The 27,589-nt window shown below is 43.9% G+C and overlaps 1 protein-coding gene across 2 annotated transcripts; it reads left to right on the top strand.

Moving 5' to 3' along the window:
- Positions 1-833: 833 nt before the first annotated feature.
- ago4 (argonaute RISC component 4) lies at positions 834-25,683 on the top strand. Of its 2 annotated transcripts, none has more exons than XM_069680892.1 (19): positions 834-999; positions 8,929-9,100; positions 9,283-9,403; positions 10,482-10,663; positions 11,217-11,353; positions 12,898-13,032; positions 13,707-13,794; positions 13,997-14,144; positions 14,302-14,421; positions 15,563-15,724; positions 18,602-18,735; positions 18,909-19,093; positions 19,170-19,329; positions 19,613-19,784; positions 20,481-20,624; positions 20,928-21,062; positions 21,149-21,250; positions 22,755-22,954; positions 23,050-25,683. In XM_069680892.1, exons 1-19 carry the CDS (start codon positions 981-983, stop codon positions 23,156-23,158), a joined length of 2,625 nt encoding a protein of 874 aa, XP_069536993.1. In that variant the 5' UTR covers positions 834-980; the 3' UTR covers positions 23,159-25,683. The 2 variants fall into 2 exon arrangements, with proteins under 2 accessions (XP_069536993.1, XP_069536992.1); XM_069680891.1 differs by having other exon boundaries at positions 18,587-18,735.
- Positions 25,684-27,589: the final 1,906 nt, after the last annotated feature.

The raw sequence follows: 27,589 nt of genomic DNA, 5'->3' as shown, positions 1-27,589 counted from the left end.
AATAAAATATTAAGAAAAATAACTCAAATAACAACATTGTAAGTACAGATGAAGACTTAAAAACAAACAAACAAACAAACAACAAACAAACACCATATACACCTAAAAGTTGTGATTCAATTGCTTCCAGAGACAGTTTACATTTTCTAAAAGATGGGCTGTATATTAACATTTTTGTTCTTGAACATACAGTATACAGTGCACATTCAGTGTGTTATCTTTCTTTTGCATAAAATACATTTACAATCAGAATTTTTTACATATATAGACACTTTTATTTAAACTAAGGCTGGGTAATTCTGCAATGTTGTTTTTAGAAGTAGTTCAACATAGCTCCACCTGACCAGCTATAACAATAACAATTACAATAACTTTATTGATCCCCAAAGGGAAATTAATTTAATATCACGCTATATGATCAGGACAATAATAAAACACACAAAGGGGCAATTTTTCTTCCTTATTAGTACCTTAGCTTTGAATTTCAGAGAATGTAAGTGTAGACACTTCCACTGCTTTTTTCTATACTTTCCATCACCGCTTTCCTCACAACCACTTATTTGTTTACACACTTAAATCAACTTGGTGTTTATGGAAACTTGTGTGTATTAAAATTCCACCTCATGATATTTTCTTGTCTGTCATGATCGGTCTATACTGTATCCTATAACTGTTCAGTCCACCGACCCCCCGCTGATTGTGATCGTTAAAGTTTGATCTGCCAGTGCGGTACAGAAAATTACGCATGCGCACAACGGGGATCCACAGCTTCTAACTGGCGCATGCGCACATACAAATCCCCAGAACCAGCAGAAGCAGCGGTAGCTCAGGTCAGTCAGTCCAGTCAGCAGTCATCCACGCATCTATCTATATTCCCTTTTCTTAAATTAGCCACTTTAAGCTTCGCGATACCGCCCCCAATTTCAGCGTCGGTACGGAGCCGCCAGGCCGGGACAGAGACGGAGAGAGAGGCCTCGGCCATGGAAGCGCTCGGACCCGGTGAGTAAATTTTGAGAAAATATCAAACGAGAGGAGCGGAGAGCGCGAGCCGTGTGTGGGGCGCGTGTGCGCAAATGCGTCGCTTCACTGGGGGCCGCGGCTGCAGCGAGGCCTCGACGCGCTGACGGGAAAACAAACCGAGGCCCAGCCCGTGTGTTTGTGTATTTACATGTATATGTATGTGTGAGGCCATTTACACAAAGCGGAAGCCACGTTTCTTGTCTGTATGGTGAGTGTTTGTGGTTTTTATCGGTTATCCTGTGATGTCTGCGCGGTTTTATTTACGCGAAGCCCGCACAGCTCGTCGTGTCGGGGCTGGCATTGTGTGTGAGTGGGGATTTAACTAGGACCTTCCTTCCTCCTTCCTTCCGCGTCGTGGTGTGTTTACGTTGATGTTTGTTCACGATGTGTTTCCTTTTTCTTTCGACTTCGTTACTACGACCTATTTTCTACAGTTATTCCACTGAATCCTGTCGAAATTTACTCAAATATCCCACCTGAATTTTGAATCTGTTTTCCTGCTAAACCATGTAAATTTGTACCATCGCCATCGGGAACAGTGCGTCTCTTCGGGCTGCCCTCGTCCAAGATGACAGCGATGGGTGGAAAACATAGTAAATGCCAATAAAACACATGTTAGTGGCGGTAAATGAGCAGGCGTGCGTATTTTGAGACTCGTAATTTGCTGGTTTTATGGGTCTGTGTGAGCACAGCAGGAATGGATGGCGCTTTTATCGATCACATCTGCAGGCCAGCTCCATATTATTCATCTCCTATATGATAACAAAGGCACTTATTTTTTTAGCGATGCAGCGATCTAATGATAAAGCATGCGGAGAAGAAAAAGCGACACACATTTACACCCAGACATGCAATGCATCTGTATTGTCACAACGTGCAAAATGTGTTTACCTCAACCCCCCCCCCCCCCCCCACCCCCGTGACTAAAACTGTTTCATTTTGTTTTTGAAATTCTTCTTTTAATGCACGAGGACATGATTGCAGCTTATAGAGCAAATCACACACATTGCCCACATGCCCCAAAAGAAAGGTGGTAGCACTAGGGGATACAGATGCATTATTTAGGGGGGGGATATTCGCTCAGCAGAAGTACTGAAATGAATGTTAAACAGATGCATGGTGCTATCTGAGGGTCCAGGGGAATGTTTGGTGACCATCCACAGGTGTGTGTGAGCCTCCATTATCACACATAATCAGTGCAAGCCATCACGTTTGTATACATGATTACAGGTGCTGCTACTTTTGGCAGGAAGGACCAAGATTGTTTAGCTTTGTAAGTGAGGTGTGGATGCAGGTTTGCTGTTGCAGACGTTATGCATTAATAGTGATTTAAGAGGGAAACAACAATAGGGGTTTTGTCTAGTATGTCAGACCTTTAACCAAGTTTTAATTCTGCATAGCTATGAGATTTAAAAAAAATGATGCTTGCTTCTTAAAGCTGATAGACAAACACCAATATTATCCAACCCTTCATAAGTGCCACACTTGAGAACATGGTGTTCAGATTGCGTTCGTAAGCCTCCTCTGGCTCAGTTGTAGGTGATTTTTTTTCTTCTTCTAATTGCACACTTCTTTGCCTGTGCTTTAGTGTGGTTGGAAAATTTGTGTGCAAGGGTGTGATGACGATCAGGGGTGTCATCGCATATCGGCGCTTTTATGTGGGGTGCAACTGTTGACATGATGCTGAGACGATTGGCATGCATGCACAGATTGTCAGAGGAAAGATGTAAATACAGACAGACAACAATTCAGTCTTTAGGTGGCATAAATCGAGGGGGAAAAAAGAGGCGACTCAAGTTGAAGCGCTGCAACTAACAATCGATTTCTGTGTTGCGTAATCTGTTGATCCCTCTCTCAATAACAAACAAGAAATGAGTCTTTTGGTCCATTAACTCTGAAAATGTGGGACCAGTGTTTTGCCAAGGCCCAAGATTATGCCCTCAAACGTCTTGTTTGTCCAAAACCCAGTTTACTGTAGTTAACTACAATAAAGGAGTTAAGAAACTAAAACACTTGAGAAACTAAATTATGAGAATTTTGAGATTTTGTCTTGAAAAATAACTTAAAAATTAACTCATTTAAATAGTTGGCAGTTAATTGTATATTTGACCACTGATTGATGCAGTTCTTGTTTCAACTTGAGAGAGAAATTCATGATTAAAATGAGACGTCCATGAAATATATGACTCGACTTCATGAATATGCAGAGCTCAAAGATCAGAAGCATGGAAAGAAACTACATTTTCTGAATGAGGTTTTACACACAGACAGGCTGTTAACACTGTCATTTAAGCAAACAGCTGTACTGATAGTCATTATTGATCTATAAGTTAAGTTTCAACGCTCAATCAGTTGCTCCTAACAGCTAAGAATTAAACTTCTGTACCCTGAGGGGAGAACATTCTTTACCTCTCTTTACCTCTGCCTTCAACAGTCTAGCGTAGTTTACCTTTAATCCAGGTGATTTGCAGGTGTGGGTGTCAGCGCCCTCCCTGCCCAGTGCTGCTACCACTCGACTCTGACTCATCACCAGGCCAAGCCATCATCCTCATGCTTAGCTTAAGCCCGACTGTCTCTCTGCCTGTGGTTACCAGGGACACACATGGCATTAGTCACCTCTACAGTGTATGTGTAGTAGCATACCTTTCTCTGAGTATACTGCGAAGAATCTAAGGGCGGTGAATGAGCAGGCGTGCGTATTTTGAGACTCGTAATTTACTGGTTTTATGTGTCTGTGAGAGCAGGGATGGATGGCGCTTTTAGCGCTCACATCTGCAGGCCAGCTCCTATATGATAACAAAGGCACTCATGTTGCAGCGATCTAATGATAAAGCATGCAGAAATAAATCAGCCACACACATTCACACCCAGCCACACAATGCATCTGTATTGTAGCAGCATGCAAAATGTGTGTTTACCTCCATTCCCCCCCTATGATTGTAACTGCTTCATTTTGCTTAGAGTTAGGGTTGTTACGCTTTAAATAAACAGTGTAGTACTTGCACACTTAGGTGACATTATTTTTACTGTGTTGTGCAATAAACGTGTTAGCCGAGACACGCTCTCAGTCTACACAAGAAGCAGGAAGACTCGTTGTGGCCTCTAGTGCATCTGTCACTTTCTGCGCCAGGAAAAGCTAGTTTTACTTCCTCTGTGACTCAAAGTCGACGCAGCTCTGTGTCACTTGGAGCAGAAGCATAAAATTGTGCAGGAAGCCTGCTTGACAGGTTGTTATAAACCAAAGCCTAAATACTGCGTATGCCATATTTGACAAGTCTAAAGGGGCTCTTTCATGTGGTTTATTGCTCCTAATTGAAATGTTTTATTAACACGTTTTTTTTGTCAAACAAAAAAAAAGGATTCTTAGACTTGTGTTCTTCAATAATGCATGACAACGCTGCTAAAAGGCGTGTAACAAAGCACACAAGTGGACTAAAAATTTTCACTTTAATCAAGACTAGATTACTGAGCATGAAGAAGAGCCGCACATTAACAGAGGAATGCTTAAAGTCGAAAAGCACTCTGTGTTCGATGGCCTTGATTGTCACTGGATGATTTTTTCCTAAATTCTCTCACATTAGATTTAATTTGGGGTTTTCCTCACAATAGGGGCGCAACAAAACACTGAAGTGACCCAGTATTTACCACAAGCATTACTCTTGTTCCTGGTGATTTGTTTTCGCTTCTTCATTTTTGTTTGTCATTTCATTAGAACTGAACGATGATTCAATAACGGACAGAAAAAAATATTGCTTAATTATTATCTCAAAAACAGCGGTCGTGGTTTTATCGCCTTACACGAGTGCGTTTGTTACTTTTCTTGGTCGTGTCATTAAAAGCTGAATATATGGCCGTTGGGCCGATGGTGGAACACAACAAGGTATGGCTGGGCAATATGTATCGTTAAAACGATATGAAGATGTCTAGCGTGTAAGTTTTTCTATATCATCGCTCTTGTGATGTCACAAAACCAGCAGCTGAAATGCTTTACGTTCTAATCCTTGCACGTGGGAGTGAACGTGGAGCGAACCACAGAGGGAGGCGCTGTTTTTTAACATGGACATTAACATGCAGAAAAGGACTCAGGGTCAGCCCAAGCAAAAATTTAAACTCGGTACTTTTTATTTGTCAATAATTTAATTCACACAGGATTATCCAAAAATAGGCTTTAACACGGTCATTTCATATAGACTAAATATTTGTTAAATTACCAGAAAACGTGATATATATCGTTATGTCGAGATATGAAAAATCCTATATTGTGATGTAGGATTTTTTGCCATATCTGGCAGCCCTACAGCGAGGCATTTTAAGACGCCACCATGAACTTGTGATATAATCAGCACATTAAAAATCATCCCTAGTTGTAACCATCTTCTTCCACTGCTTGTTCTGTCAGTTTCCTTTTTGTTTGCACACACAAACTAACCTGAGACGATTGTGACGGAAGAAAAACAACAAATGAAATTGGATAATAAAAGGTAGAAACTCATTTAGAGCGGAAAGAACAGGTCTGTTTATCGACTAGGCGATTGGCAGAAAGTTAATCTGCAACTGTTTTGATAATCAAATAACTCATTTGAGCCAAACGGCCGATTCAGCTTCTCAGTTCTTTGTCTCATTTGAAAGTAAACAGAAGATCTGTTTGTACCAGCTGTTTGTGTTCTGACATTATATTGTCTGATAAATAACCCACTTATTCAGACGACGTTGGCAGATTCATCGATAAATAAATGTTAGTTGCCGCCATAAAACTGTTAATTCGAGAGCCTTACAGCTGTAGTTGTCTGTGGTGTTAACTGCGATAAGTAGACGGGTTGTGGAGGAAGGATGGGTTCAGGCATTTCATGATGAGACACTCACATTTCTAAGTGTAGTAGTGTGGCAGCTGAGGACGCTAAATATAGGTGCAGCTCTGTTTTTGGTGAAAGTGGAAGAGGAAGAGCTCGAACTCGCTTGTGCCTCTCGCGCACAGAGTGAAACCGCTTCTGTTGTACCTGCTGGTGCATGCAGCCAGCAGAGGAAAAAATAATGCACAAAGTCACGCAATTCAATACAATGCAGGTTTTTTAAAGCTTAAAGCATTGCATTAAGTTTCCTCAAGCAGGCCTAATAAGGTTATAAAGTCTTAAATATTTTCTCCAGCTTGGTGTGGGCAGTAATGTCGGTCATAAAATTATTTTGTTATTGATTGCGGTCTGCTTAATAAATAATTCAATGCCTTAAAGTCCCCACTGGCTTTCCATCATACTCTCAGACTCTGGGGGGAGTAATCTAGAGCTGCAAGAATTAGTTTGTTAACCAGTCAATCCTGTGAAAGTTGTTTACTTATTGTTTAAGATGTTTTTGGGGCATTATAATATCATTTTATGAGCCCAGACTTTATAGCTGTCCTCTCCACTGAGTTGGCTTTTTCTGTCTGATATCAAGCGCAAACTTAATGATAAAATAATTGTGAGATTAATCGATAATAACTAGGGATGCACGATATTATCGGCCGATATTGGCTTATAAATGAACTATCGGACATCGGCCAACACGCTGATATCCGCCGATATAATTAACCGATAAAATAATGGGCTGCTGCATACTTGATTAAATGCCCGACCTCGGCGCAATGTCCCCGGCGCGAAGAAGACCTGCGCGGCGCAGCGTGATGACGTCACGTGTGTCTACCTGCCGCATGAGAGAGCTAGAAGCCAAAATGTCCGTGGTGTGGAAGTTTTTCAAAGTGTCCGAAATAGATAGCAAAACTGCTATTTGCAATGACTGCTCAGCTTCGGTGATGCGAGGAGGAGCCAAGGCAAAGTCTTTCAACACTACAAACTTGATTAACCATCTCAAGACCCGTCACCCCGACCGTTGTAACAAATGTGATAAGAGTATCACCATTATACTGTACGCTAATTCCAATACAGAAGAGAGTTGATGATCTCTGCAATTAGGTGTGCGGGAAAAAAATATCGGTATCGGTAATCGGCTAAATGAGTTGTAAAATATCGGCATATCGGATATCGGCAAAAAATCCAATATCGTGCATCCCTAATAATAACAATCATTAGTTCGAGCTCTAGTATGACCATGAAGCGGGTGTTTACCAGGTCTGAAAAAGCCTTAGATTGAACTTGCTTAACCCTGCAGAAACCTCTAATACGTTAGACCTTGTGAAAGGTCAAACCTGCACCAACGTATTTAGATTTGGTTACCGAGGTTATGACCCAGCTCTATGATGATTTTTGTGGTGGTATTTTGCAGTTGTGCTGCTGCTGCATATATTAAATGTTTTTGTCCAACCCCCTCGTGTACGTACAAAAGAGTACAAAATGTTTCACGAACGCATCTCCCTTCTTTTAAAGCTCTCCGAACACCACATCAGGAACACAATGGAGGCGTCGCATGCACACACTCGAATTACTACCGAATTGCAATGCACTTGAATCGCTTTGGTGTGCCTGTGATACAGAATGTGGAGTTAAACACACACACACACACACACAATGTTCAGCTTGCAGCATAGCTCTGAACACTTTGTCCTACTGGCCTTGTTACTGATGGCAACAAAAGGCGTACAAAGTGGAGTGAATCATCGGATGATTTTTTTAGTGCAAGTCGTGACAGAGAAAATCACACATGCAACACATAGCGTCTTATTTGAGGCTGTATCTTAAACATAATGATTGAATGATGTTCTAATGGTTTGTTTGTATGGCAATGCAGGAGGAAGAGGGGGGGAGCGGGGGAGCAGGGGAGGTGATTTGGGGCCCGGGCTAGATGAGGGCATGTTAGGAAGCGATGGGGAGGGTCCCGATTGTCCGTGCTCTCGCGCTTCACTTGCTAACTGGAGCGTGTGTGGGTGCATGGAGTTCAGGAGGACCCCCGCAGTCCCCTTGCTGTCAGTTGACAAAAGCATTAAGCAGCCTCCTCCAAGCCTCCGTCAATGCCACCAACACAATATTATTTTAACTTTATCTATGTTTTTTTTTCTTCTTATGACTCAATCTTTTGTGTGCTTTTGTCCCAGAGATATAAAGCAAAGATGTATTGCGTGTTTCCTCTTTTAAACGGGTATACCTTGATGTAATGCGAGCCAGCGACACAACAGATCAAGTAAGAATTAGACATATAAAGCAGGGGACACAGTCGCTCCTCCACATGTAATGCTGGTGTGCAGGATAGATGATGTGTTACGATCATGCGTACCTGCAGCAGCACGAGGCCTGCTGTCTTATGCACATACAGTATAAGTGCTGTTTAGTGGCGTTCAAGATGTTTCCTCCATCGCCTGCAGCTTGTAAGCTACCTGTGAACCTGCACCTACATACCCTGTATGCAAACTGTGTATGAGATGCATGCGTGTAACGGTAATCTCAGACTGCGTGTGGCTCCCCTCCATATGGCCCTGCTGCTGTCTGTCTGAGAGGAGCTCGCTCTTTGTCTCGCCGTGAGGGGTGGGTGCCCTTGTGTCTGGGTGGAGCTGGGGGGCGGGCTGAATGATAATTGGGGGGTCATTGTTTCGCCAGCCCCTCGTTGACCCATGTAGGTCAGGGGCCAGAGTTGCGGATCAATCAAAGCGTGTTTGCGGGCCTGCCGGGCCATTTCGGTGCATTCAAGCAGGTGTCACTGATGAGATGGTTTGCAACAAGCTTGGCGTTACGCCGCGCGCATTCATCTTTACAATTTGACGTCTAATGCAAAGATAAGCGCGCCAATCTTTCACCCCCATTGTTCACATTAATGCCAAACAGGCTTTATTTGAAGCTTAATTTAATGGCGTGGTATGAATGCATTTCCTTAAATTCAGTCACACCGATTAAATAATATGTTGCTAATTCTCGCTGATGTGGAAAATAAATACACAGCTATTGTGGCATATTGTATTAATCCTCTTTATTTCTCTGCTCCCTGCAGGCCCGCCCGCACCAACCTCTCTGTTTCAGCCTCCACGGCGTCCCGGCCTTGGCACGGTGGGGAAACCCATCCGGCTCCTTGCCAACCACTTCCAGGTGCAGATTCCCAAGATTGATGTCTATCACTATGATATCGACATCAAGCCTGAGAAACGGCCTCGGAGGGTCAACAGGTAAATATGCTGATACACTCGAGCAGGAAGTGCACATGTTAGTGGTGGATTTATTTTAATTAGATGTTCTAGGCAATTCGTAGAATGAGAACCTTTTGCTGTTTTATTATAACCTTGTTTATTTAATTACCTAAGTTGCGCGTTTGCCTGTGTTTTGGGCTCACCGTCCTTTCTTCTTCCAGGGAGGTGGTCGACACCATGGTGCGGCACTTCAAGATGCAAATCTTTGGAGACCGACAGCCTGGCTACGACGGGAAGAGGAACATGTACACAGCACACCCACTGCCAATTGGGAGGGACAGGGTTGGTATTTTGAACACTTAAGCCCTTCGTGTCTTCCACATAAACACAGTGTGTAAATATTTCTTCCTGAAAAATCAAACCTTTAAAGGAGAAATGCATTTAAGAACCCGGCCCCGGTGATTTGTTGATATTTTGGGCGAGAGGTCGCCGGCATATAACTGGTTTAGTGGATTAGGTTGAGTGTTTGTTAGTTGGAGGTTGCCAGGTGGATCATCCTGAAATCCGCCCCAGCTGTGTGAGACCAGCACTGACGTCTAACAGAAGTGCTCTCCCATTTCCTTAGTTGTGCTGTTAATTGCATCCTGTGCAGAAATGACTTTCCACTCAGGCATTATAAATCATTTTTATCCTCCATTGAGGTTCTTTTCAAATCCTTATGTTGCAGAGACAACCTGACGGTGATTATTGCTGTTTAAGTGTGATTAAGTTTCATTGGAACTGTTTCTTAAAGGGATTGTTCGGCAATTTTCTACCCCATCTCTATCTACCTGAAGAAGTGTGAAGAACAGCAGCTCCATCATTAGTTATAGTTGGTGGCTCTCAACAACTACAGGCTAGTTTCAAAGCCAGGGTGTACAACTAGCTGTGACTGCTTCATGCATCCTGCTTCAGCTCCACGAGCAGCAGAGGATTTATTGCTTTAATTTACCTCCTGTTCTTATTGGACAGCCACATCAGACATGGGAAAAAAAATCCCTTTTAATGTGACATAATTTACCAGCGTTTGGTCCCCGTTATCCCTGAGAATAAGAGAGGTTAACATCAAACAAAAGCATGTTATTCCTCAACACAGAGTAAAATACTAATATCTGTTTAAAGTGTGTCAAGGTGGTTTAGAGTGAAATTGTCTTTTTACCTTTTCTTGACTCGTCTTTAGTCCTTTCAAAGAAGTCATCAAGGATTCTTTCCATTGCTCTTTTTTCAGTCTTCTTTGGCCTTGGGTATTTATTTCCTATTTCTATATCTTCTGCCACCTGTTCTTTAATCCATTTCCCTCTGCTTACCTTTTTCTTCCTTTAACCCTTTCCCCCTCTCTCTGCGTCCTCCCCTCCCTCCCTCTCTCTCTCTCCATCTTTAGGTGGACCTGGAGGTGACACTGCCCGGTGAGGGGAAAGATCAGACGTTCAAGGTGTCCTTGCAGTGGGTGTCTGTGGTCAGTCTTCAGATGCTCCTGGAGGCCCTGTCAGGTCACCTGAACGAGGTCCCCGAGGACTCCGTTCAGGCTCTGGATGTCATCACGCGGCACCTTCCCTCCATGAGGTACGACACCTCTCCGCTCCTCTCACAAACACGCCGCCCACATCTGTTGACAGTTATTGCTTTTCTTCTTTTATTTGTCTGTATTATTTAATTTCCTGCTGTCGTGTGTCTTCCTGATCAAACCAAACCGCGCTGTGACACTGAACCACAGACCAGGTGTTTCTCATATGTTTGTGTTCGTCTTTGAATCGACTTTCACTCATTATTACGACTTTGATTTGCAGTTTTATTTGTGATGCTTTAAACAAAACTACATCATGAGAAGAAATCAATTAACTTCCCTCTTTTTTTCTTGGTCTTAACTCAGTTTCAACTACTGAAACAACACACAGTGACACACAGATAAATATAATTTGTTAGATTTAATACCCTTTCATATTTACTTTCAAACCTTTAGCGAACACTAATTTTTGTGCTGCTTGCCCTTGTTCACCGTCCTGTCTGTAATATTCCACAAAATAAACAAACGTTGACATTTCCTTCATCGTGTTGGTTTAACTCTGTGCTGATTTAAATTGTTCCTTGTTCCCTCTTGTGTTTTTTTTGCCATCAGGTATACTCCTGTCGGGCGTTCGTTCTTCTCTCCTCCAGAGGGCTACTACCATCCTCTAGGAGGGGGGAGGGAGGTGTGGTTTGGTTTCCATCAGTCCGTCCGTCCTGCCATGTGGAACATGATGCTTAACATCGATGGTAAGACCTTATTGTTGGAGATGATTAACACACTATAAGGGCCCGATCAGACATAATGCGTTTTGCAGGCGTAAAAAAATGCGAGGCGCACCGCACTGCCTTTTTGTGAAAGTAAACACCCGATCATACAGAGCGCTTTCTAGCAGCTGGGGGCGGCTTTTTTTCCCTACTGTTGTTAAGGCAACCACCGAATCATTAGCTGTCATTAACCTAACCGTTACATTGTAAACTGACAAAGGCCCGCCTCTCCTTTCATCCGATTGGACAATGAGAAAAAACTCCCATGACGTCGGGCGCTTTTTTTCAACTCGAGGCGCTCGGAGCGTTTCCTCAAAAACGCGAGGCGCACAGAGCGGAAAAAAGCGAGGCGCTCTGCAAAGCAAAAGCAGCGCGCTAAAAGCCTCTCATTGAAAACAATGACAAAAAAGCCGCCCCCAGCTGCTAAAACGCGTCCTGTCTGATCGGGCCCTAACAGTAGACTAGGCAAATACATCTACTACCAATATCTAAAACGAATCGTTAATATTATAAGATTGGAAGACTTGAATGATTTAAAGTTTTCTGTAGCTACATCTGAACTGAGGAGGAGAAGCGCCGTGTTTCCACTTTGTTTTTTGTTTCCTACAGAGTTCACGTTGCATTGTGAGCTACACAAAAAGGACAAAAGACTGTCACTGTGATACATTTACAGAATTGTCAAATCCCACTTAATTGTAATGGGATCTGATCAGTCTTTTAAAGTTGTAATGTAGAAGATCTCGGTTTTGTTCTCTTTGGCGACGCCAAGAGTGATAAACGGTAATTGCAGGAGCACACTTCCCAGATATCCAGACAGTGTTGCATGTGTGACGTCCACGGTTGGCTCCGGTTGTGACTCTTGATTTTCCTCGCTGACGGTCGCTTTCCTTTTCAGACTGTTTGCTTCATCTGAGCGTCGAGTTTGTTTCTTTTTCTTTGGATTTTCACTTATTTTTGAAGTTGTATCTGTAGTCATCCATCTTTTCTTTGTTTGTTCAGCCAAACTACTAGACACCCAGTCGGTTATACTGCAAATGCAAAGGCTTTCATCAGTGGGCCATAGGCTCAATCACCATTGTGTTACGTCATTCGGTGATAGATAGTGACTTAACAGACATTTATTTAAATGAAAATCTTCCAGATTATTACTCTAACTCAATTTGAACCTATATTTAACCATCTCTCTCCTGAAACCGAAACATCTTACTGTTTTTAACAACCCTTGTTTTCAGTCTGAACATCTGTTAGGTCCGTTGAGATTGTAAAACTCAGTGTTTCACAAGGGATTGTGGCACTGAAGCCAGTTCCTAAATCTGCGAGGAGACGAAGGGAGAGTTGAGACGTCCGCTAAACACCAAGCTCAAAAACACTTACTAAGGCTGTAAGACCTCGACACGGCCTTACTGTCATACAGATTGTTTTATAAACACAGGGCATGATGTGTTAACTGTTCGATATAATCATCATTACGTTCTTGTAGTTATTGTTTCATGGGACTGATTTTTTGTATGTTTTTACCCCCTCAGTTTCAGCCACAGCTTTCTACCGTGCTCAGCCTGTGATCGAGTTCATGTGCGAGGTGCTGGACATACAGAACATCAACGAACAGACCAAACCACTGACGGACTCGCAGCGCGTCAAATTCACCAAGGAAATAAGAGGTGAGCACTCACTACCGGCGCACTGACACACTACAATGACTAATGGAGGGCCTACAATAACACACACATATTATGTCAACAACTCCTGTGACTCACTGCGAGTCAACGCACCACAGAGATCACACATAGATGTGGGCCTGCGAGGCACATGTATGTATGTTTTTGTGCAGCGTGTAGAGCTGCAGATTGACACCAACTCCTGACACATAGTGATGCTGTAAATACCCACTACACATACAGCAGACATTTCTTTACATACATGCTGCATTCGTAACCTCAGGCTGACAAGGGATTGTGTGACTGCCGTTGAAAAGAAACGCTTTTATTCTTATGCAGATTTTTTTTTAATGCGAGAAAATGCTGTTCCGAGCAGCTCTATTCTCTGTTACTAGAAACACTAAATAACCTTGCAGGAAACAAGTGGCACCTTTCAGATCTTAAACATTTTAGCATTTTCAAACACACGGTGTGAAATTTCCACTGCATATTATCCTTCGACATACACTCTCTACGGTTTCCTTTAGGTTTGTGTTTTGAGTCGAGTAGTGACAAAAGGTAAAGAGGCACAGCAGAGCGTTTGAAGCACCCTGAAAATAATGCTTAAGGAACAGAAGACAACACTTCCAACCCAGCGTGATTCGTAGATATCAAAATGTTTCTTTGTGTTTAAACAGGCTTGAAAGTTGAGGTCACACACTGTGGTCAAATGAAGAGGAAGTACCGTGTGTGCAACGTAACCCGCCGACCTGCCAGCCACCAAACGTGAGTGCCGCTCACCCTCATATGTCAGCAAAAGCAACCTTGTATGCGATGTGTAAAACACTAACAGGCCGTTCATTGTAAGAGCTCCTAAATACACAATTAATGCCACTTTGGTCATAGTTTCCTATTGTGTGTTTTTTTTTGTTTTACATACCCGTGTGGACTTCTGTGTGCTTCGCCCACATTTTCCATTTGTTCACAGGTTCCCCTTACAGCTCGAGAACGGCCAAGCCATGGAGTGCACAGTAGCTCAGTATTTCAAGCAGAAGTACAATCTGCAGCTCAAGTATCCACATTTACCGTGCCTGCAAGTAGGGCAGGAACAGAAGCACACCTACCTTCCCCTGGAGGTGAGAAAAAGACTGTTTTGATGCTTAGATGACATATTTTTAGACAAAAAGGGTCTTTCATCTCCAATAGTACCCTCCTCCCTTTTTTAATTTCCTGTTCTTCCTCTTATGTGGTTGATTTTCATTATTTGATGACGTGTTTCTCACTGCTCTGTAGGTCTGTAACATAGTAGCAGGCCAGCGCTGTATCAAGAAACTTACAGACAACCAGACATCCACCATGATCAAAGCTACAGCTCGCTCTGCCCCCGACAGACAGGAAGAGATCAGCAGACTGGTGAGTGCTGTTTCCCTCTTGGGGCGGGAGTAAGAAAAGCAACAGGAGTAACTCTCTTTAGCCGCTTTCCCACTGGTCAAAAAACCCACTAACACCCGGCTTTTTTACTTAATGGGAAAGGTTACAATCGGCATTCAGACCCGGGTCAAATGACTCTGCAGTAGACCCGGGTAATTATCACCTCGGCTCCGATTGGCCTTGATGGGAACGCAAAACCCGTGTCAGCACGCTAATCTCCGCGATGCTATGCTCCATCCGTAACTTCTGCCACTCCTTGTCACCTCAGCTACAAATCATGCCCGTCTCCATCCGCGCAGCGCTCGAACATCGTTCCAAAATTGTCAGCGCCCAGTTTGATAAACAGACTGAATGAGTAATAGATACAATAAAGACCTAACCACAGTAACATCTTAACTGTTTACTAACCCTGTCTCCAGCGCATTTGTGACGTCAGACAGTGACAGACAGCACTAAACTCCACTGGCAATGGGAACAGAGACAATTGGCGTCTAAAAGTGGGTCTTCCAGTGTCTGAAAAACTGCGTCAACACGCTAAATTTAGGTGGGAAAGGGGTATCAGTCTCTCGTGTGAGAATACACCAACCCTGCCGTATACCGACAGTATCACGGTTACCTTTGCGCTAGCATGCTAACCGGCGGTTAGCTTGTCCTACCTGGTTTGAGGCACCTACCTGTCCAACAGAAAGAAGGCCAACTCTGCATCGCTCTTTGGCCATGTTCGCCGGTCTGAATAGGGCCCAGTCGCTAATGTGAACCACCCCCACACTCACCTGTACGCTGTGATTGGCTCAGTGAACCACAACAGCGCCCCTCCTGAAAACGTCCTGTGCAAAGCAAAACAACAGAATAGATGCAGAGGGAAGGGTCTCACAAGGGTCTGCACACACACTCACCAACACACATGTATAGAGGCCCAAAAGTGATGATTTATATTATATTTGTGAAAGTCTATATTTTATTTTTCTATGAAAATCCTACTTATTATACCTTTAACTGTCGTCTAAGGACCTGTCGTTTCTCTGTCGCCCTCTGCTGTAACCTCAGTTATCAATAAATGCTGGATATAAGCTCTTTCTAACTTTTCCAAACTCCTCCCCTTTTTTTGCTTCTCCTTCCTCAGGTCAAAAGTAACAGCATGGTCGGGGGCCCGGACCCTTACCTGAAAGAATTTGGCATTGTGGTTCACAATGACATGACAGAGGTGACGGGTCGTGTTCTCCCAGCACCCATGCTTCAGTATGGAGGCCGAGTGAGCACGGACACGGGACGAGACTGTGGCAGGGTGAGTACTGGGAAAGGGGCTGCACTCTGGGGGCACAAGCATGTGTGGGTAACGCACAGGGGTGGGGGGCATCACAGAGTGGATGCTGGGACATGGGGGCAGATTCAGGTTGGCAGAGGTCGCTTATTAGAGAGATAATCTTCCAGATTATTACTTTAACTGCTTCTATGAAGAGACTGCACTGAACTTGCATACATGCTGACCTGTGAGACCTGGATCTTGCCCTCTGTTACAATCCCGTGGTGCATCTCCGCAGTCTGCTATGTGCCTCTCTGTATACTCTCTTTTATTTCACTGACACAGTTTCTCAGTATGCAAATATGTGCGTGTAGAAGAAGGCTCGATGCATTTGCTGCTGTCTGTGTCAGTGGAGAAATGGAGCCAGGGAGGGAAGCCGCGGCAGACCGCTGGGATTCACCAACTGAATCTCAAATCAGCTGTGAAGAGAGATCTGATTGGATGTTGCGTGCAGGAAAGACTTGAAAAAAGCAATTATTTGCATCAAACTTTTGCATCAGCAGAGGACGAAACTAGATGCATTTTTTCAGGACAAGAAATCTGCCTTTACATACAGTAAATACAGACTTTATACTCCACGTTCCTGCCTGCTTGTCCAGTATGAGAGGCTGATTTGGGATTCAAGGATTGTGTGAATGGGGGAAAGATTGGATGTGCTGCCAACAGGAGGACGATAAGACTCGTAGCCACCCAGCATCTTAAAGGATCGCTTTTAAAGCCTGAACTTTATCGCCCATCTAAGAACGAAAAGGTTAATATAAATACTACAGACACTTCATTCAGAGGCAGTTCAATGAGTCTGCTAAGATAAGATGAAACTTTAACGACCCCAGTGGGGAAATTGGTTCAGTGTTTTTGGCCCAGTCTTTATACTCATTGCTTCATTTGCAGTTATTCTACAGCAGATTGTTGCGTGAAAAAAAAGACAGCTTTTATGTGCCAGCGCCGGGCTTAAATCCCACATTGGCTGCTTGAAGTATACGTCGGTTAATTTACAGAAGATCCTATCACAGCACACTCTCTCTGTCTGAAAGGCTTCACCACTTGTCTGCTGGGATATCGAGTCCAATCGGCTTCCAGGGAAATTCCCTTAAATGTTGATTGGAAGATTTTCCTTGGTATTTAAAAGCAGCCTGCTGAGACTGATGGATACACAGTTGCATCATAGTATTTATGGAAGAAGAGAGCAGTGTGTTCCCTGTGTAACATGCACTGTGATTCTGTTATATCACTGAAAACATCTTGTTTTAGTTGTAAATCCTGTAGCTTTGATCATCCTGAAGAGACAGTCTTCTTAAGAGATGGAGAGGCTCTTGACTTTTCTTTCTCTGCCCGTCTCAAGTAGTTCATTGTGTTCACTTGTTTCGAGTATAAAAGCTCTTAATGGCATTTGGCAAATCTTGTTAACTTAATTGAAAGCCACGGCCCTTTTGAATTTGTATTCACAACCGCACTGAAAGTCAGAGCACTCGCCTAATGATGCGTCTGTGAGTAGATGTGCTGCTCTGTTGACTCCTGATATGGGACGATACAAGCAGTCCATTTCTCTCCTCTGCTTTGCAGGTTAAAACTTAAAGCACACAGAATCACTGTTATTCACTAATACTGTCATGAAATCTATAAAACCAGTGTGAAGCTTTTTGGTGTGCCTCAGACTTTGATCTGAGTCGGGTCAAACTGCAGGGTACTGTTGGCTTGGTGGGTGCAGGGTTGCCAGGTCCGCGGTTGACCCGCTGAATTGGACTACTTTTGAAATGTGTCTGCGGGTGGGAGTTTTTGTCCGTGGGTTGGGTAGACCTATTTTGCATGAATAGAAATCCTTTATTTTAAGTATTACTTTAGATTGAATAAAATATTCATACCTAAATCCTACCAAGCGGACTCCAGATCATTCAGCACTACACACAGTGGACATGGGACATGTAGGGCCGGCTCAAACCTAGGGTGCCAGGTTATGGGGGGAAGGGGACTGACACCTTCACTCCCAACCTTTCTCTCTGCTCCGCTCGTATTAACCATCACTCTGGTCGAGGACGTTAGCGGGAGAGAGCGGCACTCACTCAGCGCGCCCTTCCTGACACAAGTTACAAAAGAGAAGAGGAGAGATGCATTCAGGCCCAGTTGGAAAAACTCAAACTCTATCTTTTAATAGAGGGGAGGTTACGAGGTTTTGTCGTACATATAATGTACGTCCTGTTGTTTAATTAGCTCGCCCTACTCGACTAATCCCACACGTGATACAGAGAGACACTGGCCAAGATATGCATGCCCACATAACAAACCCACACACGCTACTTTGCCCGACACAGTTAGCGAACTTGAACTGCACACAGCACCTATATGTTTGCATACGTTTGGTGTGCGCAGTCAGCTAGCCAGCTATTGTCCTCAGCAGTGACACCTGCAGCGGAATCCGTTAACGCGCCAGACAATTCACGCTAGCAACTGTGGCCGGGGAGAAGTACTGGACTGGAAAAGTTAAATCTCCAGACGTGTGGCTGGGGATGATACGAAAGCTTTTGGTCCGCACTGTAAAACCGAGATTACAGGGCGTGAGAGGAATTGTCCATGATGGATGCCAGTTTTGATAGCGTCCTCCTCTCACCCCACCTGTATTTAATAATGCGTCTGGCAATGATAGCAATGCAATAAAAGCAGTGTGTATGGTTTGGCAGGGGTATATTTTGAGTTCTAGTATTGGGCTGGTTTCGTCACGCAGACCTGGCAACCCTGGCTGGGTGGGCTTCTTCATGTTCTTTCTATCGAGGGAGATTCAAAGTGCAGGCTGTGTTGTTGCATCTCTTGTATCGGCTCATCCAACCGGGGGGTTGACTAAGAGGTCAGGGACTCTCTCCGCAGAACAAAACCGTAGCCACGCCCAACCAGGGCGTGTGGGACATGAGAGGGAAGCAGTTCTACGCCGGCATCGAGATCAAGGTGTGGGCCGTGGCCTGCTTCGCTCCGCAGAAACAGTGTCGGGAGGACCTGCTCAAGTGAGTCCATTGTGTGTCTGGCTTTATAATGAGGCTTGACCCAGAAATATACTTGGAAGGAAAAGGGCTGACCTACAGTGTATACGTTTAGTTAATCCATTTATACCTGCTACTTTGAATTGTGTCGATGCTGCTTGTGCGTAATCTCATGAGCTTTTAATGCTTCTCAAAAGGAGTTTCACCGACCAGCTTCGAAAGATCTCGAAGGACGCCGGGATGCCGATCCAAGGCCAGCCATGTTTCTGTAAATACGCCCAAGGAGCTGACAGCGTGGAGCCCATGTTCAAACACCTCAAGATGTCTTACGTTGGACTGCAGCTGATTGTGGTCATCCTGCCCGGCAAAACACCAGTCTATGGTGAGAAAGTGAACTCTGATTTATATATGTCTTTTTAATTCTAGTCTATGATATTAATCATCTTGTTCTTCCACAGCGGAGGTAAAGCGGGTCGGCGACACTCTGCTCGGCATGGCGACCCAGTGCGTGCAGGTGAAGAACGTAGTGAAGACGTCCCCTCAGACCCTCTCCAACCTGTGCCTCAAGATCAACGCCAAGCTGGGAGGCATCAACAACGTCCTGGTGCCTCATCAGAGGTCAGCATGCAGTTTGTGACACCCTTGTTGCCTCACAGTCTGGAACTCTTCTTGGCTTTGACTGTTTAAGATCGCTCGGATTCTTTGGTAATCGTGTGGTCAAAAGCTGTCCAAGATGTTGTCGTAATCGACACTTTTCTTGGAACTTGTTTTGTCCACTTCTCAGAATTATTTTATCATTTTAGCGTCATTTCTGCGTAGCTGTTCGGTATTTGGTTTGGAAATTGTGTATGAAAGATCCACAGGCCTTTGATGCAAAGTTTCTATTCTGTCTTTCGTTCAGGCCCTCCGTGTTCCAGCAGCCGGTCATCTTCCTGGGTGCAGATGTCACACATCCTCCAGCAGGCGATGGGAAGAAACCGTCCATCGCGGCGGTGGTGGGCAGCATGGACGGTCACCCCAGTCGATACTGCGCCACGGTGCGAGTCCAGACGTCAAGACAAGACATGTCCCAGGTAAGCAGCATTTTGATTTTCATTGACATACCCCCTGAAAAGTCCCTGCTCGGGGGGGTTGTACTTTCCAAAGGTCTAGGACCTTTCAGGGTGGGGCCTGCAGTGTTGTTCGTTTCTGATTGGTCGAGTACTCGCAGCGTTTTATTTCCCCCGCATGAATTCAATGAATCCATTTGTAATGCAATAAAGCACGATCAAAAACAGCACATGTTGAATCTCCTCCATGCTGACCTCCTCTTCTTACCGCCACCTACTGGACTTGCGGTGTAGTGCAGTTACTTTTATTGCTTCTCCATACTTCATTGGCCGGATTTGCATAATCTGTGCGGCTGTGGAAACGCAGACAACAATGGGCCACAGGAACCGTTTAGTTCCTTGAAGAGTTCATGGAACTAAAAGTTCCTGGTACTTTTGGTCAAAAAGCACCTTTTTGTTTGTTCTTAGTGAAAGTGACATTTGGATTTTCACACCTCTGATAAACTGTTGAATTGTACACTTAGGTTTTGGGTAATTCCTGTTTAAAATCTGTTGTGTCCAGATAATCCATGGCAATATTTAGATTAATACTTAGTAATTATTTTAAAGTGAGTGTATGACACGAGATCTCGGTCTTTAGATTTGGTTTTATGGACATATGAGTTTTTTCCCTTCTCCTTTTTTGAGACTAAATCAGCTGTTATTGTCTGACCTCTGTAGGAGCAGCTTTTCAGCCAGGAGGTGATCCAAGACCTGACCAACATGGTGAGAGAGCTTCTCATCCAGTTCTACAAATCCACTCGTTTCAAGCCCACACGGATCATCTATTATCGCGGCGGTGTGTCGGAGGGACAAATGAAACAGGTGAGATATTGTCAGATTTTTTTTTATGCCTATTTCAAGATTATTTCTGCCATATTTTTGCCACTTTGTTTGCAAAATCCAAGTTTGGCATAATGTGCATAAATGGCAGCTGGGATTTATTGTCATATGTGTTCAAACTTTATTTTAAGATCACTCTGGTCACCATCAGTCCAAAAATGGTGACCTGGCTGCAAACCAAGTGCAACAAGAACTACTTGAAGTCTGCTATAAACAAAGAAGAAGGCAGCATGTTGCTGAGGAGCCCCTTTCAAGTGTGCGTCTCTTCTTTGTGTGTAATTTCAGGTCGCCTGGCCGGAGCTGATAGCCATCAGGAAGGCCTGCATCAGCCTGGAGGAGGATTACAGGCCGGGCATCACCTACATCGTGGTTCAGAAACGTCACCACACTCGTCTCTTCTGCTCTGACAAAGCCGAGAGGGTCAGTTCGCTCTGCTTTGATGTGTGCTATTTAATCATTCTCTGTTGTACAACACTGTATTGAGTCTTATTGATGTCACCCTGCAGGTTGGGAAGAGCGGTAACGTCCCAGCAGGAACCACGGTGGACAGCACCATCACACACCCGTCCGAGTTCGACTTCTACCTGTGCAGCCACGCTGGTATTCAGGTGAGGGATGCACACTGGTCAGAGACGAGCTTTCACAAGAGATGTGTGATAAATGTAATGTTTCAGTTTTATAAGAAGTGTAATGCGTGATGTTGAGCTCATCGTAGTTGAGCGAGATTCTTTTGCTGTGGATTTGGCACATTTACACACACAGAAAGAAATTATGGTTTGAACCTCGGTGAAAATAGTCGTCTTAATGACAATAAATTGCATAATTAGGATAGTTCTTTGACCCATCAGATGGTTTGGCTGTTATTTAAAGTGACGCACTACCCACAAACTGTCTGTTCAGTATGAAACACTTGTCCCCTGTTAAATTAAAAAGCTGTAAAAAGTGGGAACTTGCAGATCAGAACCGCTCTGTTTTGGCTCAGTTAGTGGGGCATTTAAATACCGCACTTCTAAACACAGGGAGGAATCCCTGTGATATGACAAACATGCTTTATCACTTAGCCCAAAAAATGTTCCTAAGTGGTTTGGCCAACATGATGTCACCCATTGGTTTGAGGACTCCCTCTTCAAGCCTCAAGTTGTTTGGAGCAGGAAGTGACCATATTTGGAAGCGAGGTCGGTTAGATACTTGTATAATCATGATGCCTGATGCTCCTGTACAGTTCTGTGGTTTATCAGTGAAATATATGAACTACACAGCAGACTGGAGTCTCTGTTGACACACAGATCCACGTTATTAAACGTAGACCTCCCCGCGCTGCGTTATTATAAACTATGATGAACTGATGGCAGGTTACCGCTCCTGCTCGTGTCCTTAACAGCATGTGGAGACGTAGTTTACACTTTATAGTAACTGTGCGCGGAGCCAGGTACAGGGCATGAGAAACGCACAGATCTGTGCCGTCGATTACCATGGCAACGATTGACAATTAAAGCTTCGAAGCATTCGGGTCGGCCCTAAATAATGTCCGCCGTTTGCGAGCCTTCAGCGCAACACACGTGCGTGCATCTCTCTCGCTTTCTTTGCAGAGCATGTGTGACCTTCAGTAGGAGAAACCGCTCCGCGATATGGAGGTGGGGAAGGGGCTAGATAGTTAGAAAGTCTATGAACATCATGCTGTATTGAAGAAGAATTGCAACTCGTGGTCTAGATCAGAAACTTATTATGAAAATGTTTACTGAGGAAATAAATTGAGTAAGAAGGCGGGTCATTCTCACCATCTGACTCCTTTTTGCAACCAGATGCACCCTGCTGGTCCTTAGAGAGAATGCATGTTCAAGGCTGCTCATCAACTTCTCTTTTCAGACCTGCAGGCAGCGCCCACCTTTTATAAGCAGATTATAGTTTAGTCAGTCAGTGAGCTCATATAGACAATTTCAACCATTTCTCAAACATGCTCACAAGCTGTGGGGTCATCCTATAAAGAATGAGAAGAACCACAGTCTGTGTCTTCTGCTGAAAAAGTAAATATTGTTCACTTCATCATAGGCTACAACAAGGAGTTACCAGGGGCAGTACTGACATGTTGCGTGTTTTACCATCATTCCTCAGGGAACCAGTCGTCCCTCCCACTACCACGTCCTGTGGGATGACAACTGTTTCACTGCCGATGAACTGCAGCTCCTCACCTACCAGCTGTGCCACACCTACGTCCGCTGCACGCGCTCCGTCTCCATCCCAGCACCGGCCTACTACGCCAGACTAGTGGCTTTCCGAGCCCGCTACCACCTGGTGGACAAAGACCACGACAGGTGAGGGAGCCCCTGGGTTTCTATGGCGACAGTTCAAAGCAGATCATTCTTGTTTTATCTCTGGACACTCACCTCTGCCTTTCTGTGTCTTGCAGTGCCGAGGGCAGCCACGTGTCGGGCCAAAGTAACGGCCGGGACCCTCAGGCGTTGGCTAAGGCGGTTCAGATCCACTATGATACCCAGCACACCATGTACTTCGCCTGAGCTAGCGAGCACGTCAGCCAGTCCACCCGCGGATTCCCTTTCTCTCTGTCTTTTTATCTCTTATTTGCCACTTTCTCTCTCTCTCTCTCTACTTCTCCCACATCTCTCTTTCTCTCTCTCTCTCCTTGTAGTCTGTCTCTTTCTCTTTCACACTCACTCTACATTTTTCTGAATCTGCACCAAAGCGGCTCTTGGACGGGGAAGTCTGCCTGCGTCTTTACGTCGGGCAGGTTTTTTGTTTCAAGGAACAATCTCCAACCAGCGTTCCCAATCGAGCCGCCTTTTCAAACCAGCAATCCAGCACTGCGAACCCCCGAGGGTTTCCAATGCACAAAAGAAGAAAAAAAAACAAAAACAACCATACACACACATACTACAAGTTGAGCCATTATTTTATTTGTTTTTTCTATTTGAATGTCTGCACTCTTGTGTTTGTAAGATACACTGAGCAAGGGAGTGGATTGGCACAATCTGTGTCAGCGCAGCTCTTTAGCTCTCCCAGCTAAGCAGGACTCTTATCTACTTTTACCTCAAAGCCCCTTTGGGCAAAATCTGTCACAAGGTCTTGGGTTTATCGGGTGGCGGGGAGGGAACTCTACAGGAAAAGAGATGGAGGGGAGTCGACCTTTTGAGAATGATATATATATATATATATATTTTTTCCTTTTTATGAGGGTGTGTTTTAACTTTTTCTCCTTTACCGTCTTTTACAAGCGAGGTGACCTGGGTGTCATGCCCATTACTACTTTCCTCCCATCTTAGCGAAGAATACCCAAGTCTTTATGTGTGTGTGTGTGTGTGTGTGTGCGTGTGAGTGTGTGCATCTCTGTATATACATGTTCTGCTGTATGAGTGTGTTTGTGTGTGCGCACGTGTGTTTCATGGCAGGCCACTGAATTGTAAAGGGAAATCAAGGAGATAACTGCTGTAAATGCCTCAGATTTGTTGTTTTTATATTCACACATACAGTACATATAAGCATATATTTACATCTATAGAGCAACTTTGAGACATATGACTTAAACAGGCCTCCCAGAGGCTGGTGTGGGTATTTGTAGCAGCCCTGGCTCATTGATGAAGTGGAATGCTTTGAATTACGTGTTAGCTTGATGCTAACGCTACGTGGATGGGATTCGCGCTCGTTTTGAGAACATCACAGAATCCCGGGAGAAGTAATTAACTGCATTTCAAGTCGTGGGTGAGTTCAGGTCTGATGTGTAGCAGTAGCAACCGCGGTCGGGCCTTTGACTGGCTCAGCATTGGGACCTGTTGAAAGGCTGAAGGCATTATACACAGAATACGCTCTTATCAGCCCTTTATCTGTGTGACGAGCAGGATCTTAATTTTCTTTGGACCTGATTATCTGAAAGATTATATGACGACACTGCTGGACGTTGCTTTTCTTTGTTTAGTTTTCTTTTTGTAGTAGTTTCAAAGGGCCGGTAACCAACGTTTATTTTTTTTTTGTTTGTTTGTTTTGGAGGTCTCCTTTGCTAATACTGGCCAATTCATTGCACTGACCCGGGACGCTAGGCAAGCAACAGAGGGCACTCTCAATCTCTCTTACCTTTATGCATTTATACATACGAATCAACAAAGCAGATTTGTAAAAGTTTAATATAAGATGTTTTGTGGTTATCTTAAAAAAGAAACTGTTGTTAGAATTAGTAGTTTACCATTGATGTTGTTGTTGTTATCGTTGTTGTCAATGTTGTTACTATTGTGATGAAATTTTACGGTTGGCAGCAAAGCCAGTTCTATAGTTACTAGTGCGATTCAGGAATAGACTGACTCAGTTGTGGAGCTGCAGGTTAAAGGGGGTAGAGCTTTGGGGGTGGACGGTTTTATTTTGTAGCATTCTGGTTCAAAGGTGAGAAGAAGAAAGGAGTCAGGCCCCAGGATGGATGATGCTTCCTCTGAAGGATGCGAGTAAAAATCCAGTGGCAGATTTGAGGTTTTATGTAGCGCTTCAGATCTGCCGCTGCGGACGTCGCTCAGCTGGCTTTGGTTGGTTTCGGATAGATGGAGACAATCAGGGATTGTAATCAGAGTGAACCTAGATTAAGGGATTTGTTCAAAAGCGGTTAGGCAATGAGTTGAATTTTTAGACTTTTTAAAAATGGTTTCTATTACTCTGTGTGTATTTGAAGTATACCCATCTTAAAGCTATTTGACCGTGTTTGTTTCATATTTTTATGCATTTTTAACACTGGATTAAATGAATCGACAATAAGCATAAGCACTGCCCTTGGACCCCCTGTAAAAAAACACACTCGTGCTGCGGCGACAGTTGCACACGTGGTGCCCCCTGGTGTCGCGACGGGATACAAGACGCAGAGCGGACGGACGGAACGGGAGGGTTTGGAGAAGCAGTCGACGTGCACGCCTCATCAGGGGGGGACAGCTCAGTGAAAACGCTTTTGTAATAAACCACCCGTAAAGCAGCAGGTTTACTATGAATGAGTTTGAGCACCCGCCTGTTGGAGGCGTGGGCGTTGGCGTCGGCAGGAAACGAGGAGGGCTAGTCGGGGGGGGGAAGTTGAGGGGGGGTTGGGAGGGTGTTGTCCAGGCATTGCATGCAATAAGTTCTACTTTGTTTAAAGAGGGCAGATCAGATTTTAAAACGTGCACTAGCTTCACAAAGCCAACCCGGCTGTGATTGAATATTCATCTGGCATCTCTAACAGGGGAACAATTTGTTTTATATCCTTCAGAGCGTTTGAAACTCCAGTCAGATCAATGATCACTCCCTGTTTGTAACATTGCAAAGCAATATTAACCCAGCTCTAGTTTTCAAATGTGGAAAAACAAAGCTATAATTCTACTCATTGTGGTTGTTGGTCTACTCTCGCAATTGTGTCTCTGTACTTTTTTTTTTATTTTTTTAACTTTAAATTTATTTTATTTGCTTGTATCAATCAGTGGGAATGTGCATTTGGTGGAATAGTTATGTAGGCTTTAGACAATTTTCTTTCAAGTAACAAAACGTAGACTTTGCTCGCCTGCATGCCAGAGTATCGTCCTTTTAAAAAAAAGACAAAAAAACTTTTTTGAATCATATTTATTATGAGAAAGAAAAAATATAAATGCTTTTTTTTTTTTTTTCGGGTAAATGTTTTTGAATTTAGTGGGACTGTTTTAGGCTAGCAATATATGTCCAGTCTCTCCAAGATGAATTTTAAAGATTCCTACACAAATGTCAGTAATTTGGGAGGTACACTCTGTTCTCGGAGGCGAGGGGGGCGGATCTTTACGCTGTGTCCAAAACCAAACGAGGTACTTTCTTCAAACGTGGACCCGATAAAGACCCAACCCCCTCCCCTCTCTCACCAGGTAACCGTAGCGAGCATCCACTCTGTCTCCTCGTTCCTGGTTTGTACCTGTGGCCACACCTCCTGGTGGGGGCTCTCCTGTCTCCAACTCGACTCTGCCGACCCCTCACAAATGCACTTCCTCTTTGTGTCGGGGTCCTCGTGGCATCAGCGGAGCAGGATTACCTCTTTTTAACCTTTTTAAAAAACAAAAAAAAAAAGATCCACAATTCTTTCTGTGCCCCAATAGAAAGAGAGCATGAATTATTTTTAAATTCCTCTCACTTTGATATATTGTTATATCTTAACGGATTTGTAATTTGACATTGTGTATTGTGTATTTTGTTTTTATTTTCCCTTTTTCGTTTCCTATTTTTTGGGGGGGGATTTGTTATAGCTCTGCTCTGTTTCTTTTTATTTCAGCTAGTGGTCTCTGAAGCTGTGTGTGATCGTCTCCATAGCAATAGAATCACAGAATTGGAACATTCCAATTCCGTGAATGGAACGTTCCGATTCTGTGAATGAACGGAAACCCTTTCTGAGTGGTTGTGAGAGGGCGGGGATTATGTTCTAGCTCCGCCCCCCAGCAGAGGGCCATTCACTCGCTGTTATTGCTATTATGTGACATGTTCAAATACTTTTTTTTTTTTTTTTTTAGCCTGCAGGGAATTCTTGTGTTAATGTGCAAAGTAATAAATTGGTATTTTATGCCCATAACAATGCTGGTGTGTTCTCCTTTGTAATAACAGATGTCTTATTATGCTTGAGTCCTGACAGAGCTATTGTACAAATTAACAAGGCCTTTGTGTGTGTGTGTGTGTGTGTGTGTGTATATTGTCACTAGATGGCATTCTTTGCCAAGGTAAATTAGGTCGCATGATGGCTGAGAACAGTTAAACATTAATGATCTATTTCCTCTCCTCCTCTAGTCATAAGAACAGCTGAATGAGGCATGATGATATAAAAACACCTTTATCCCTCGTTCTGATGGCAACCAGTGTAGATGCAGAACATCCTTTTATATGAGGTCATACGAAGAACTCGTACTACCATCTTTACTGGCCTTAGGACTCCTGGGCTCTCCTGAAAGTACACTAGAACATTGAATAGTTTGTCCTGT

The sequence above is a fragment of the Semicossyphus pulcher genome, unplaced genomic scaffold (genome assembly GCF_022749685.1).
Source record: "Semicossyphus pulcher isolate SPU_LCO1_2020_fin unplaced genomic scaffold, fSemPul1.0.p SCAF_5, whole genome shotgun sequence".
Taxonomy (NCBI): domain Eukaryota; kingdom Metazoa; phylum Chordata; class Actinopteri; order Labriformes; family Labridae; genus Semicossyphus; species Semicossyphus pulcher.
Note: the sequence above shows the minus strand (reverse complement) of the source record. Positions and strands in the feature narration are given on the sequence as shown.

Excerpts from the sequence above, each read along its gene's own strand:
- ago4 (XM_069680891.1), top strand. Across the intron at positions 18,736-18,908 it reads TGTCGGGAGGACCTGCTCAA|GAGTTTCACCGACCAGCTTC; the intron begins GTGAGTCCATTG and ends GCTTCTCAAAAG. Across the intron at positions 20,625-20,927 it reads CGGAGGGACAAATGAAACAG|GTCGCCTGGCCGGAGCTGAT; the intron begins GTGAGATATTGT and ends GTGTAATTTCAG.